This window comes from Vipera ursinii (genome assembly GCF_947247035.1).
Source record: "Vipera ursinii genome assembly, chromosome: 13".
NCBI classification, from domain to species: Eukaryota; Metazoa; Chordata; class Lepidosauria; order Squamata; family Viperidae; genus Vipera; species Vipera ursinii.
Genome location: NC_139526.1, coordinates 10,294,839 through 10,310,651, shown reverse-complemented (window position 1 = coordinate 10,310,651; position 15,813 = coordinate 10,294,839). Strand labels below are relative to the sequence as shown.

Sequence of the window (15,813 nt, the reverse complement as noted above, 5' to 3'; positions counted from 1 at the left end):
TTAAGCTGACTTTGTAATAATGCTGCTTGGGGGTGTGTGTGAAAGCCCTAATAAGCAGGCATATACATAGAATGAAGGCTACTGCTAAGCTTGTAAGCCGCCCTGAGTCTTCAGAGAAGGGCGGGATATAAATGGAATTAAAATAAATAAAAATAAATAAATAAATATCTGTATATTATACACACACGTGTATTATTTTTTATAACTGCATAATTATTGTTGGGCAATTATCATGATATAGGTGCTACCCAGAGTCACAAGCCTGAGATGGGCAGCCACATAAATTTCATATATATAAACCAGAGGTCTTCAAACTTGGCCCTTTTATGACTTGTGGACTACAACTCCCAGAATTCCTCAGCCAGGCATGCTGGCTGAGGAATTCTGGGAGTTGAAGTCCACAAGTCATAAAAGGGCCAAGTTTGAAGACCCCTGATATAAACAATGTCTCTGACCAACGCTGCTGCATTGCTACCTTTCCACTGGCGCTCCCAAGGGTGCTTTTTCACGAGGCAACTGGACTTTCTTTTTTTTCTCTTTGAAGACGTTTCGCTTCTCATCCAAGAAGCTTCTCCAGCTCTACTGGAGCCTTGCAGGAAGAAAGGCAGCGCCTGGAGAATTCCAACCAGCTGGCTGTTTCTACGGGTCAATCCAACGCAAACTCGAGAAATGCCGCCGTCCCCCCCTCCCCCGCGTCGGGTTCTGCAATGGTATGATCCACCCTGTTCTACAAACTCCCGCAGACTACGTCACGTTTCCAAAGGGGAGGGGGAGCAGGAGGAGGAGGGGAAGCGGCCGGGAAAGAAGGCCTCCGGCTTCTTAAGCGCCGAGAGGCCTGACGGGTAATCCAAGATGGCGGGCGAGCCTTAGCCCGAGTTGGGCCGGCCGGGTGCGGCTGCCCCGTGGCGAGGTAGTCTGGGGGCTGCGGCCCTGCTCCGGTGCGGAAGACCAGTGGAGGCCGTCGCCTGAGGTGAGGAAGAGAAAATGCCGCCTCTAAGAGAGCGTGGCTGGCGCTGAGTGGAGGTTCCCGCCTCGAAAGCCGGGGCCGGAAGTACTCCTTCCCAACCCCCTCCGTCCCGCCCTCGGAAACCCCGTCGAGGTCTTGTTTGCTAGACCGACCCCTCACGTGTCTTTGGTAGGGGAAAGAATGCTGACGCATGCGCATAAGCATGGAGTCATAGCAACCAGCTTTAATTTTTGTATTTATTTTCGATTTTGGACAGATCCATGGATTTGCAGGTCAAAATCGCCCGTATTTGCCCCCTTGCCTTTTAGTCAGCCGCAATCTTTGATGTCATTTTCTTTTGAGGCGGGCACACGGGTGTGTAAGATAAGCGCCCAAATTTGCACACGTGCAATTTAACCACCAGCAGCATTTTTTTTTATTTTTATTTTCCTTTTAGACGAGACAAACGTGTTTGTATGTCGTTCTCTCTCCTCAGCCCAACCCACTTCACAGGCTTATTGTGAGGAAAACAGGAGGAGGAAGATTAAGTATGTTCTCTGCCTTATTATAAAGTAATAAAGGGATCAAAATCTAATAAATATATAAAATACCAGATGAACTAGACTATTGGCAGCCCAGATGTTCACTGTTTTTCATTATAAAGAACACACAGAAGTAGTTTTTTTTTTAAAAAAAGAATTCTGTGCAGATAGATTGTGGCAAAATAGCAATTTTCTGCTCTAATTCTTGCTTTCATTTACTTTGTTTTTTAAGACAATTGGTGTTTGAGCGATTTTCCCATTCCTTTCTGTAGTTGAGTAGAAGTGCATACAGGTAGTCCTTGAGTTAACAACCATTTGTTTAGCAACTGTTCAAAATCAACAATGGCACTGAAAAAAGTGATGACCGTTTTTCACCCTTAACGACCATTGCAGCACCCCCATCCTCACATGATTAACATTTGGGTGCTTGACAACTGACAGGTATTTATGATAGTTGCAATCTATCTCTGGGTCATGTGATCCCCATTTGCAACCTTCCTAGCCGGCTTCTGACAAGCAAAGTCAATGACGGAAGCCAGATTTGCTTAAGGACCACCTTTAGCCAACTGTGGCTAAACGAGGTCAAAAATTTGGGCGAAACTCACTTAAAAACTGCCTTGCTTAGCAACAGAAATCTGGGCCTCGACTGTCGTATATCAAAGATCTACTTGTATGAAAGGTTGACTTTGCAGTTTGTCGCAGATTGCTTTTAATATTGCAATGTTTCTTCACGTTACAGTTGTTGCTGTTGCTGCTGCTTTGGACAAACCTTTGGATTTGTAGGCGCCATGGAGAAAATGGCCAGAGTGACCACCGCTCTTGGTGGCAACACGATCACTGGACGGACCATGTGCTGCCACCTGGATGCCCCTTCTAATGCCATCAGCGTGTGCCGTGACGCTGCTCAAGTGGTTGTGGCCGGCCGCAACATCTTCAAGATCTACTCCATCGAGGAAGACCAGTTTGTGGAAAAACTGAATTTGCGTGTTGGCCGCAAACCGTCTCTGAACTTCAGCTGTGCCGACGTGGTGTGGCACCAGATGGATGAGAATTTGCTGGCCACGGCGGCCACGAACGGGGTGGTGGTGACGTGGAACCTTGGCAAGCCCTCTCGGAACAAACAGGACCAGCTTTTCATGGAGCACAAGCGAACAGTGAACAAGGTGTGCTTTCACCCAACGGAGGTCCATATGCTCCTTAGCGGGTCTCAGGATGGCTATATGAAGTGCTTTGACCTACGGAAGAAGGATTCGGTCAGCACTTTCTCAGGTAAGGATCCATGTTTGGGAGTTGCTGACTTCTTCATGAGTAGAATAGGATGGGATGGAATTATCTTACGCTACTGAGGACAGAAATGTTCTAAAAAGCAAATTCTTGAGGTTCAAGTGGTATAGAAGTTGCAGAGTCCTCATCTGAATATTCGAGGGGGTGTCACAGAGAAGAGGGAATCGACTTATTCTCCAAAGCACCAGAGGGCAGGACAAAAAGTCATGGGTGGAAGCTTGTTAATGAGAGATCCAACCTAGAAGTAAGGAGGAATTTCCTGGCAGAAAAATTAATCAATGGCTTACCTTCAGAAGTTGTGGGTATTCCATCACTGGAGTTTTTCAAATAGACTGGACCACCATTTGGTATCAGGACTCCTGCCTTGAGCAGCGGGTTGGACTAGAAGACCTCCAAGATCCCTTGCAGCCCCCCTATGATTCTGTGTTCTTCCGACTGTTTTTATAGCAGGTGCAAGTGAAACGTACATTAAACCCTTTCTCTAAGGTTACATCATAACGTTCATTCTTTAAATCCTTTATTAGCATTACTGATTATATAGCATCATTTCACCGTTTCGTTTTGCACAAAAAGTCCCTTTGAAAATGGGGGAATCTGACCTTGTCATGAGGAGGCTTCACTTCCCATAATCCCCAGCACCCAGGCTGGCTAGGTCATGGGTCGGCAACCCGCGCCTCTGGAGCCACATGCAGCTCTTTCAGCCTTCTGCGGCTCACAGTCCTCCTCTGCCATTTGCAGAGACAGAGACAGAGAGAGGCACTTGTGCTTCCCTTCTCTCTCTCTCTCTCTCTCTCTCTCTCTCTCTCTCTCTCTCTCTCTCTCTCTCTGTGTGTGTGTGTGTGTGTGTGTGTGTGTGTGTAAAACAGGGTGGCCTCACGCTGTTCTCAGAGAAGCTGACAAGCTTATTGGGTGGGGCTCCTGCCTTTGCTGCGTCTCCGCAGGAAGCAGCAGAAAGCAGGGCAGGAGAGCAAACCCAATGAGGATGTGAGTCAGCTTGTCCGAGAACAGCGTGAAGCCAGGTGAGCAGAAGATCAGAGAGAGGGAGGGAGAAAGAGGGAGAGAGAGAGAGAGAGAGAACTCATGCACAGCAGCCTCTATTTCTTTTTAATTAAACTTTTCAATTAAGTGCTCCATCTTGCGTACGTGTGTGCACGCACGCACACGGGTTTTGCGGCTCCCCGTGTTTTTTTTTCCTCTGGGAAATGGGTCCAAGTGGCTCTTTAAGTGCTTAAGGTTGACAACCCCTGGGCTAGGAGGTTATAGGCACTGGAGCCTAATACATTTGAAGGAGCACCAAGTTTGGGACCGAACCTGTTTTTGGAGGGGAAACGTTGCCTGGATGATTTACCAGGTAGAACAAGGCTCTCCAAGCTTGGCAACTTTTAAGACTTGTGGCATGCATGCATGCATGGCTGGCTGAGGAATTCTGGGAGTTGAAGTCCACAAGTCTTAAAGTTGCCACATTTGGAGAGCCCTGAGGCAGAAGATGAACCGGATGTGGTTTCTACCTCCTTCAGGTCAGTCGGAAAGCGTGCGTGACGTCCAGTTTAGTATCCGTGACTACTTCACCTTTGCTGCCACCTTTGAAAATGGCAACGTTCAACTGTGGGATATTCGCCGGCCGGATCGCTACGAGAGGATGTTCACAGCCCACAACGGACCTGTATTCTGTTGTGATTGGCATCCAGAGGACAGGTATGAACACCTATGTATGTGTGTGGATGGGGGGGGTGTCTTTTCTGTCTCAGATGCTTTTCTCTGCCTGCCTTGCTTTGTAGCACCTTAGAATTAGAATAGAGCTGGAAGGGACCTTGGAGGTCTTCTAGTCCAGCCCCCTGCTCAAGCAGGAGGACCTACACCATCTCAGACAGGTGACAGAGCATCTTCTGACAGAACAATCTGGGATTCTGCTTTCAGCAGCTTGTTCAGTTCCCCTCGCTTCATGCAACTTCTCTGCAAAGCATTTTGTTTGGAAGTGTACGTTGCTCTTCATATTTTAAGCATCATTTTGCCCCTTCAGACCTTACAACCATTATTGGGACTAGCATTTCTATCATAAGTTCTTGCTGGTTCAGCTAGATTTTTACCATTTTTAAGGTGGTTGTTAAGCAAATCACCGTTTTTGTTAAGCCAACCACACAGATATTAAGCAAATCCTGTTTCAAGATTGCATCTTGGGTGCTTGGCAACCGGCTCACCTCTACAGCCATTTGCAGTGTCCTGCGGACACATGACCACAATTTGCAATGTGGTTGCTATGTTCCCACTGTTTACTTCTGATTTTCAGCCACTGCCACCCCCCACTCAGTGATGAAAATTGATTACCCTAATAATTGCCATAAAAAAGAGAGAAAAAATGGGACTAGTCACATGATGCTTTGACTTATGACCGTAATGACTTATGATCGTAATTCCCAGCTCAGTTCTGGTCATAAGTCAAAGACTAACTATAGCATCTAGAACAGTGCCCCCCCCAACCTTTTGGGCACCAGGGACCGGATCTGTGGAAACAGGAAGGGGTGTGGTTTCACATGCTGCGTGCATCCCACAGATGGGGCTTCAGCCTGTTTTCTGGCATGCCGCGGACCGGTGCCGGTCTATAGACTGGGGGTTGAGGACCCCTGACCTAGAAGACTGTTAGTTCTCCAGTCCTGCTGCAGCAACTTAAGAGATTGTGGCTGAACTTTATTTATTAGTCTCCTAAACTCTTTGTGTTTTCACATCTGTGGAGATTCTCAGTCATCCAGGTCACAGCTGTCCCGAAGTTGCTTTTTTTACAAGGCAAACTGGACTTTCTTGTTTTTCTCTGAAGACGTTTCGCTCCTCATCCAAGAAGCTTCTTCAGCTTCTTGGATGAGAAGAGCAACGTCTTCAACGAAAAACAAGGGAGTCCAGTTTGCCCAGCGAAAGAAGCCCCTCTGGGATACCTTTGCCTTTTTCTTTCGTTAGAGGCTGGTTGGCCACAGGCGGCCGAGATAAGATGGTGAAAGTCTGGGACATGAGCACCAACCGGGCCAAAGAGATCTACTGCGTGCAAACGATTGCCTCTGTCGCCCGGGTCAAGTGGAGGCCCGAGTGCAAACACCACATTGCCACTTGCTCCATGATGGTGGACCACAACATCTACGTCTGGGACATCCGGCGCCCGTTTATCCCCTCTGCCATGTTTGAGGAGCACAAAGACGTCACCACCGGGATCGTCTGGCGTCACCTGCACGACCCTTACTTCCTCCTCTCGGGATCCAAGGACAGCACTCTTTACCAGCACATCTTCAAGGACGCCAGCCAGCCGATCGAACGGGCGAACCCGGAGGGTCTCTGCTACAGCCTCTTTGGGGACCTGGCTTTTGCGGCCAAGGAGAGCCTTGTTGCCTCCGACTCGAACCGGAAGCCCTACCTTGGGGACCGCCGCCATCCTATCTTCTTCAAGCGGAAGCTGGACCCGGCGGAGCAGTTTGAGTTCATCTCCTCCTCCAGCGCCCTCAGCGTCTTTGAGGCAGACGCCGGGTGCGATGCCAGCAGCATGGAATGGTTCGTGCGAAGTGCCAAGCAGTACCTCCTGAGCGGGCGACCGCTGGCAGAGCTGTGTGACCACAACGCCAAAGTAGCCAAAGAGCTTAAGCGCAACCAGGTAAAGTTCCACCCCTTAATATGGCTGTTCCAGCTCAGGGCTTCCTCCCTTAGGGCAGTGTTCCTTCAACGGATAGTTAGGACTGCAGAAGAAACCGTCGCAACCAGCCTGCCTTCCATTGAGGACCCGTATCCTGCACGAGCAAGAAAGAGGGCTGTGGAAATATCTACGGAGCCCTCACATCCCGGACATAAACTGTTTCAGCTTCTCCTCTCAGGATGCCGCTATAGGGCATTGCTCGCCCAAACAGCTAGACACAAAGATAGTTTTTTTCCCCTGTGCCGTCACTCTGCTGAACATCTAATTCCCACAGCACTTTCTTAGTCCTAAAGGGCCTTGGTGGAGCAGTGGGCTAATGCCTCCTTAAGTAACACCAGCTGCCTGCAATTAGTGCAGGTTCGCATCCCACGAGGCTCAAGGTTGACTCAGCCTTCCATCCTTCCGAGGTAGGTAAAATGAGGACCCAGATTGTTGGGGGCAATTAAGCTGACTTTGTAATAATGCCGCTTGGGATGTGTGTGAAAGCCCTAATAAGCAGGCATATACTTATACAAATATTCTGTATTTGTACATTTTTGATATTTATGTCACTGTTCACCGCCCTGAGTCCTTGGGGAGAAGGGCGGTATACAAATCAAATAAATAAATAAATAAATACATAGAATGAAGGCTACTGCTAAGCTTGTAAGCCGCCCTGAGTCTTCGGAGAAGGGCGGGATATAAATGGGATTAAAAAAAAAAGATATTGTGGTATGTTTAGGACTAAGTAGGGCTACATTGTTATTATCCTTCTCTTCTTTCTCATCTTCTCATTTCTCATCTTCTCATGTTTCCTACTATCTTCTCCTGTTGGTACTTTGCGATTTATCACTTCTTGTTTGTACCTTATGATTAATGATTGTAAATATGCTTTATGATCTGTGACGTGTCACATTGTTGTACACTGAGAGCTTATGCACCGGAGATAAATTTCTTGTGTGTCCAATCACAGATGGCCAATAAAGAATTCTAGTCCAGTCTAGTCTACATTCCAGTCCAACAGCTGGACTTCAACTCCCAGAATTCCCTAGCCAGCATGGGAATTAAAATCCACACCTCTTAAAAGTGGCTAAGGTTGAGAGACAGTCTACTAGAGGGTTGGTTTACAGTCCTTCAAATGACAGACCTAGCCGGTAGTTTCTTAGCCTTTTCTGTTCTTTTTCTCCAGGTTGCTCAGACATGGACAATGCTCCGGATTATTTATTCAAGCCCTAACATCGTCCCTGCCACGAACCTCAACCACAGCCTGGGGAAAAGTAGTTCTAGCCTTCCACTCATGAATAGGTAAAGAGAAGGGGAGGGGGTTGCATTGCAGAACAAGTGCTCTCAAGGGTGACTTGGGGCAAATCCAGGTGAGGCCCTGTAGCCCCCATTTAGATTAGGAATCTGGGAGCCTAAGTCCACCCATCTTAAAGGTGTCAAGGTTGAGAAACATTGCCTAAAGACTCTGGAACAGCCAATCCTTGGAGGTTTTGTCAAATGCCAACAGGAAATATTACAAATTCAGAGATATTGCTGATTAGTCTGTATGTGTTTGTAATGATGATATAGTGTGGGTAAGCCTGGTTCTTGGTCATGGTTATATTAAATATGGAATACGAGCATTCTTGGCTGCCCTATTATTTTTAATTTGGGTTGTTTTTGCTGTTGTTTTCTTTTGTTGGCTACCCAGAGTCATGTATATAAGATCGGTAGCCACCTAATATCATTGTTTTGGTTCATCGCACACTCAGCCAGATGGTAGACTGGATTTTTGGTATTTTATATTTGCCTATTGAATCCTTTCCAAGGACCTGTTGCCATGATTACATGAGATTTCTAAGCTGCCCAGCAACTCTGGGCAGTTTAAAAAGGTAAAGGTAAAGGTTCCCCCGCACATGCGTGCTAGTCGTTTCCAACTCTAGGGGCCGGTGCTCATCTCCGTTTCAAAGCCGAAGAGCCAGCGCTTGTCCGAGGACGTCTCCATGGTCATGTGGCCGGCATGACTAGACGCCAAAGGCGCACGGAACGCTGTTACCTTCCCACCATAGTGGTCCCTATTTTTCTACTTGCATTTTTTACGTGCTTTCGAACTGCTAGGTTGGCAGAAGCTGGGAAGAGTAACAGGCGCTCACACTGCTACACGGCACTCGGGATTCGACCCGCCAAACTGCCGACCTTCTGATCGACAAGCTCAGCGTCCTAACCCACTGAGCCACCGCGTCCCGCCGTTGACAAATTTGTTAAAACATTAAAACTAGAAAACGACAGAAAGCAAACGAAACACGGTAGAGATAACAAAGCAAGACAGGAACAAAGAAAAAGAAGGAATTATGTTAAATAGATAAGAGATAGCTGAGCTGGTGACAAGCTCAGAATTAAGAACCATCGCACTTAGCCAAAATTGCAAGCATTGCAGACATAAAGAGGAAGGGGGGTACGGGAAGGAAATTTTTACGATGGACTCCTCCTCAGCCTTTTCTGCTTTTCTCCCAGCTTTAACTTGAAAGATATTCCCTCCGGAATAGGCACTGAGTCACGGCTGGAGAGGAGCAAGGTGGAGAACCGTCCCGAAGCTATTCTCATGGATTCATCCTCAACTCTGATCAACAACGATGGTGAGCAGACCTAGAAGCGGGGGTGGACAGCCGTACAAGGGAACTGGGTATATTCAGTCCAGGCAAAAGAGGGCCGAAGAAGCAAAATACAGAAGAAGCAAAAATACAGCTGGGACCCAGAATTTCTGTTGCCAAGCAAGGCAGTTGCTAAGTCAGCCTAAGTCAGCCTTTTATTATCTTTTCGCCCTGCTTGTTGAGTGAACCACTGCATTTATTAAGTGAATGGAGCCTTGGTGGAGCAGTGGGCTAATGCCTCCTTAGGTAACACCAGCTGCCTGCAATTAGTGCAGGTTCAACTCCCACCAGGCTCAAGGTTGACTCAGCCTTCCATCCTTCCCAGGTAGGTAAAATGAGGACCCAGATTGTTGGGGGCCACAAGCTGACTTTGTAAAAATGCCGCTGGGGGGGGGGGGGCGAAAGCCCTAATAAGCAGGCATATACATAGAATGAAGGCTATTGCTAAGCACATTGATTTGTGCTTTAGATTGTAAGCCGTCCTGAGTCTTCGGAGAAGGGCGGGATATAAATGGGATTAAAATAAAAAAAATCATGGATCCAGCTTTCCCCATTGACTTTCCTTGTTGGAAGCTGGCTGGGAAGGTCGCCAATGGCGGTCAAGTGACCCCCAGGATGCTGCAGCCATTGTAAATACATGCTGGCGGCCAAGCACCTGAATCCTGGTCACCTGACATGGAGATGCTGCGATGGTTATGCGTGCAAGAACCAGTTACACTTTTTCAGTGCAACTGTAACTTCAAACGGTCATTAAACAAATGGTTATAAGTCGAGGACTACCTGTATGACACCATTCATTCAATACCCAAAGAGGGGTTTCCTAAAAGAAGCTACAGTCTCCTTTTAGTATCTAGGACGTGGAACAATGGATCCATGCTAGGTGAAGGCAGATTCTGATCAAACTTCTAAGTAGCCAAGTGGCTCGACAGCCAATCTTGGCGGAAGGAATGAACTTCTCTCAATTGTTTTTGTTCAAGTGGAGTCTAGACGGGCACTAGACTGCCACTGATCAGAGGTACTTTAATCTGAACTCCTGCACCGAACAGGAAGCTGAATTCTGTGGCCAAAACAGCCCCATCCAACTCTATGTCTCTACTTGTAAGCATTTTTTTTTCTGGATGTCTAGAGAACGAAGAGACAGAAGGAAGTGACGTTCCTGCCGATTATCTCCTGGGTGATGTGGAAGCTGATGAAGATGATCTGTACATGATGGACCATGAGAATCCTCACAGTGAGTGCCTGTCCTACTTTAATGCCTAACCTGTTGTTTTTCTTTTCTTTTTCTCTCTTTGCAGAGCAGAGAGATTGGAGAAGAAGGGATTGTAGGAGAGTAAGCAGGCACACCGTGGGGGATACAAGGCGGGTTTATCAAAGCATGCTCGTGGCTGTTGGGTGTCCATGCATTGCTTTGGATGTGTATTCACTGTTGTGTGCCTGCTTACTCTCTTGTAATCCCTTTCTCTCCATTGAACGTAAATAAAAACATTCCTTTTTCATTATCCAGTGCTCGTTGAGCACTCCAAAGGGCAGAGCGATTAGGAGGCAAACAAAAGATGACAGTGTGAAACCAATTAGTTTTATGAGCTATATAATATAATTTTATATAGGGGGGGAAAATTGGAGTGGTTTGAGTCTGCTTTCTTTCTCCTTCATGGTTCCGTGTCTTTCCTGCAGCCGAAGAACAAGAGTACATCCTTCCCCAGGAAGGCTTCCCTTTGCGCCATGAGATTGTAGACAACCCCTCTGCACTGGACCACCTGCAGGACAAAGCCGACTCGCCCCATGTCAGTGGCAACGAGGCGGAGACCGTTTCTCTCACTCCTGTGGAATCGTTCTCTCTCATTTCCATTTCACACTCCCTATACGAGAACCGCCTGCCGGCCGATTTCTTCAACCCCATTGTCCGTGACATGCTGCTCTTCTATGCCGAGCAGGGAGATGTCCAGATGGCCGTGTCGATCCTGATTGTGCTGGGGGATCGCATCAAGAAGGGGATTGATGACCAGACACAGGTACCTATATCCAATGTTTTTCAACCTTCTCACCCATTGTACCACTTTTAGGATATGGCAACGTCCGAGTACCACTAGTCGCCTAGCAAGGTGTCAAAAACTTGATGGCCAAAAAAAAAGGGAAAAAGTGATGAAGTACAGGTAGTCCTCGACTTACAACAGTTCGCTTAGTGACTGTTCAAAGTTACAATGGCACTGAAAAAAGTGCCCCCCAAGCCACAGCCGAGCAAGACACCTGCCTGCCCGCCCGGCGGCGCTCTTCCTCCTGTCCGAGGTTTTCATTGTTGTGAGCATTTCTGTTGAGGATTGGCAGAGGGGGTGGGGTGGGAGGTGTTTGGTTTTTATTCGTCTGCTGGGTGGTTGCAGCAGGTTTTGGTCACTTCACACAACCCTGGGACACTGTGACCGTCATAAATATGAATCAGTTGCCAAGCATCTGAATGTAAACCACAAGACCCTGGAGATGCTGAAACATTCCAGCTGATCGGCGCTTCTTCTGGGCTCAGAAGCGCCAGGATCAGCGCCGAGCTCCAGCTGGAGCCTGGTGCTGATCCTGGCGCTTCCGCTGAGCCCTGACAGCCTTGCAGCTCCAGCCGTCTCTCGCTCAGGCTTGTGCAGTGCTGCCACTGGTTCAGCTCATTCCCCTCCCCAGCTACCACTTTTCTAGGATGGTCGCGTACCACCTGCCAGGTGCCAATGTACCACAGGTGGTACCTGTACCACTGGTTGAAAAGCCCTGCCTATATCCACAGATATCAGTTAAGCACCAGCTAAGTCTCTTGTCCCAGTAGTGGGCGCTAGAGAAAAAACCTTGCCCGCTGCTGCTGCTTTTCCTGACCATGGCTGCCTCTTTACTTGCCCTACTCAAGAGAGAGACTTAGGAAAAGGAATGCAAGTAGTCCTTGACTTACAAACTGGCCTGTTAGTAACCATTCGTGGTTACACTCAACCTTACGACCCAGATCCAAACTTCCGGTGATCACGGTCCTCCCCTCTGCAGTCACACGTCTAAAGTTTGGGCATTCAACAATCGGGCCGCATTCATTACCTAAACGTGTTTTACTGTGGTTTTGCCAAAAAAATGGCTTTGGGGGGGGGGTTTGGCAAAACTGCAGCCATAGTGAACCAATGGTTCGTTTAATGACTGCAGCAGTCGCTCAGCGACTCCTGCAAAAGAGATCATTTGACTCACACGTCGTTTAACTTCTCCCAACATCTGGTTTTAGAAAATGGCCGAACTCTTGTGTGAAAGGGTCGCCATCTTGGAAGGTTTCCGCTGTTTAACCTGTTGCATTGGGCACCTCTGCCCTCCTTCCATGGCACCTAAATAGTTGCCACTTGGTGACTTTGCATTTGCTGACTGCTGCTCAGCTAAAACCAGGGTGGAACCCATGTCAGTCCATTTTCATGTGCAGAGAAAATGTCTAACTGCTGCATTCCTTTTTCCTTCCACCCCATCAGTTGAACATCCCAGTGAGATCCTCCAATTTTAATTTAGCCATGTTTTTGAGCCAAAAAAGCAAACATGTCAATACGGAGAGCCCCCGACTCTCTCATTTTAACGCAGGCCGGAATTTCCGTCGTCAAGTCATGCAGTTGTATGTCAAGGCAGCCACATGACCGGAATAATTTTACGATTTTCGTTGTTGTTGTTTTTGCTGCAGTTATTAAGCCCGTTAATGCACTCCTGCGATCTTGTTTTGCAAGGAAAGGGTTGGAAAAAAAACACTAAAATGCATTGTCGGTCATCCCACTCAGTCATCTAGCGTCCTAAATTGTGGTCACAGGACCGCGGAACTGACCGCAAAGGTGAACTGCGTTGCCAAGTGCCTGCAATGCAGCCCTGTGTCCGTGGGGATGGTAGAGCCGTTGGAATTCCAGATCTGGGTCGTAAGTAGCTTTGGGTGGTTCCGTCATAACTTCAAATGTTACGCTAAGCAAGGATTACCTGCATAAATGCTTCCGAGTCTTGGGAGAAGCATGCAACGGCTTCTGACGTTCGGGATGCCCCAATATCATCGTCTTCCGTTTCCACAGGAACATTGGTACATGTCCTACATTGACCTGCTGCAGCGGTTCCAGCTGTGGAACATCTCCAACGAAGTGATCAAGCTGAGCACCTGCAGGGCCATCCACTGCCTCAACCAGGCCTCCACTACCCTGCACATCAACTGCAGCAACTGCAAGCGGCCCATGAGCAACAAGGGCTGGATCTGTGACCGGTGAGAAGCTCACGGCTGCTAACACACAGCCTGCATGTGGTACAGCTAATCCTCGACTGGCAGCTTGGTTAGTGACCGTTCAAAGTTACAACAGCCCTGGAGAAAGCGACTTGTGACCATTTCTCACACTTGACGACCGTTGCAGTATCTCCCTGTGGTCACGTGATCAGATTTCGGACGCTTGGCAATTGGCATGTACTTACGACAGTTGCAGTGTCCCGGATTCACGTGATCCCCTTTTTGCGACCTTCCGACAAGCAAAGTCAGCGGGGAAGCCGGATTCACTTAACGACCGTGTTACTAATGTAACAACTGCAATCATTCACTTAACCCCTGCGGCAAAAAAAGTCATACAATGGGGCAAAACCCGCTTAGCAAATGTCTCACTTAACAACAGAAATGTTGGGCTCACACGTCGAGGACTACCTGTATTTGTCCTGTTCCTTCTCCAAAGCTTGTGAAATAGCCTAGGGCTGAGAAGAGAAAGAAAGAAAGAAAGAGAAAGAAAGAAAGAGAAAAAGAGTCAGAGACAGAAAGAAAGGCAGAGAGAGGGGGGGGGGAAAGAAAGAAAAAGCAGAGAAAGAAAGGAAAGAGGCAGAGAGAGAGAAAAAAGAAAGAGACAGATAGAAAGAAAAAGTGAGACAGAGAAAGAAAGAGAGAAAGAAAGGCAGAGAGAAACAGAGAAAAAAGAAAAAGAAAGAAAAAGTCAGTCAGAGAAAGAAAGTTAGAGGCAGAGAGAGAGAGAAAGAAAGAAGGAAAAAGGAGAGAGAGAGAGAGAGAGAGAATGGGTCAAATAACAGGCTGAGCTTCATGACTGAAGAAAGACTGGAATCACGCTGGGGCTTGGAGGCTCTGCTCTCCCCCTGCAACCCTAGCCGTGTCCTTCAGCCGCTTCTCTCTTTGTGGTCTCTTCCAGGTGCCGGCAGTGTGCCAGCATGTGTGCCGTGTGCCACCATGTGGTCAAGGGCCTCTTTGTGTGGTGCCAAGGCTGCAGTCACGGTGGTCATCTGCAGCATATCATGAAATGGCTGGAAACCAGCTCCCACTGCCCTACAGGATGCGGTCATGTTTGTGAATACACCTGAACTTAAAAAGAATGTTTATGTCCGTTGAGGGCCCCCCCTCAAAAAAAAAACCTGGGCGCTGCCTAGAACTGAGAACCTCACTTTGGGGGTGGGGGGGGAGAAAGGGAGGGAGACAGTCACTGTGGTTGCTAACCTAGATAACTGCCGTGAAACCACAGCAGGTTGGCTGTTGCAAAATGGACTGTAATTTTTCTGCTTCCTGGGGGGGCGGGGGGGAAAACCCAGCACAGCCACACGCTCAGGAGATTCTGCTACAAAACTTCACTGAGACTTTTTCTTCTAATGTGGAGGCCGTTGGTTGTTAACCGTGGTTCTGTACAAAACCTGCTTTATTAGCCAGGATGACTCCAGAAACTTTTCAGGCAGTTCTTTTTGTACCGAATTAAACAAAAGTGAAACTTAAGCGCTTTTTCGTTTGCATTTGGGAAACTTTCTGTAGAAAGGTTGCTAAATAACTGGCCAGCTACAGAACAGGATTCTCTCCTCCAAAAAAGGAGACACCAGAATCTGATCCGGGCCAAAAGTTAAATTTCCAGCTCACAGCTGGAGAAGGTAATGGTTGGGGCTGAACAAGAGAAGGTTTTATATTTTATTGAGATAGTTCTAGGATTTCATGCAGAGTAACTAAACAAGAACACTCGATCCGATGAGAGTAACTTTAGAGATCCTCTCTTCTTAGCAAGCGACTACAGTTTTTAAACGGAAAAAAAAAATACTTGGTTATGTACGGTGTTCTTACCAGTCTCAAAAATTCGTCCATCTGTTCTAACAGAATTTAATCTCGAGTGCATAGAATTATAGCCTTATTCTTGTTGACACCAGCATTCCTCGGCTTCAGCAAACTTTAAGCTGTGTGGATGTCAACTCCCTGAACTTCCCAGCCAGCAATGCTAGCTGGGGAATTCTGGGAATAACAGAATAACAGAGTTGGAAGGGACCTTGGAGGTCATCTAGTCCAACCCCTTGCTCTAGCAGGAGACTCTGTACCGTTTCAGACAAATGTCATCCCTGGTCCTTTTTTTTCCCCACTAGACTACCTGCATCTAGTCCTATGATTTAGCCTCCAGGACCCTGATCATCTTTGTTGCTCTTCTCTGCACTCTTTCCAAAGTCACCATTTCAGACCAATGGTTGTCCAGTCCCTTCTTAAAAACTTCCAGCGTTGGAGCATTCACAGCTTCTGGAGGCAGGTTGTTCCACTGGTAAATTGTTCTCACTGTCAGGAAATTTTTCCTTAGTTCTGGGTTGCTTCTCTCCTTGGTTAGTTTCCATCTGTTGCTTCTTGTCCTGCCTTTGGGCACTTTGGAGAAGAGCTTGCCTCTCTCTTCTTTGTGGCAGCCCCTGAGATATTGGAACACTGCTATCATGTCACCCCTCACCCTTCTCTTCATTAAACCAGACATACCCATTTCCTGCAACCGTTCCTTACATGTTTTAGCC

The 15,813-nt window shown here is 47.6% G+C and overlaps 1 protein-coding gene across 2 annotated transcripts; it reads left to right on the top strand.

The window, feature by feature from the left end:
- The first annotated feature begins 835 nt into the window (after positions 1–835).
- Positions 836–14,581, top strand: WDR24 (WD repeat domain 24). Of its 2 annotated transcripts, none has more exons than XM_083372992.1 (10): positions 836–970; positions 2,228–2,757; positions 4,290–4,467; positions 5,722–6,403; positions 7,611–7,726; positions 8,918–9,039; positions 10,181–10,285; positions 10,729–11,066; positions 13,104–13,288; positions 14,205–14,581. In XM_083372992.1, the coding sequence occupies exons 2-10, from the start codon at positions 2,277–2,279 to the stop codon at positions 14,371–14,373; spliced, it is 2,376 nt and encodes a 791-aa protein (XP_083229118.1). In that variant the 5' UTR covers positions 836–970; positions 2,228–2,276; the 3' UTR covers positions 14,374–14,581. The 2 variants fall into 2 exon arrangements, with proteins under 2 accessions (XP_083229118.1, XP_083229119.1); XM_083372993.1 differs by lacking the exon at positions 836–970 and adding an exon at positions 1,193–1,494.
- The last annotated feature ends 1,232 nt before the right edge of the window (positions 14,582–15,813 follow it).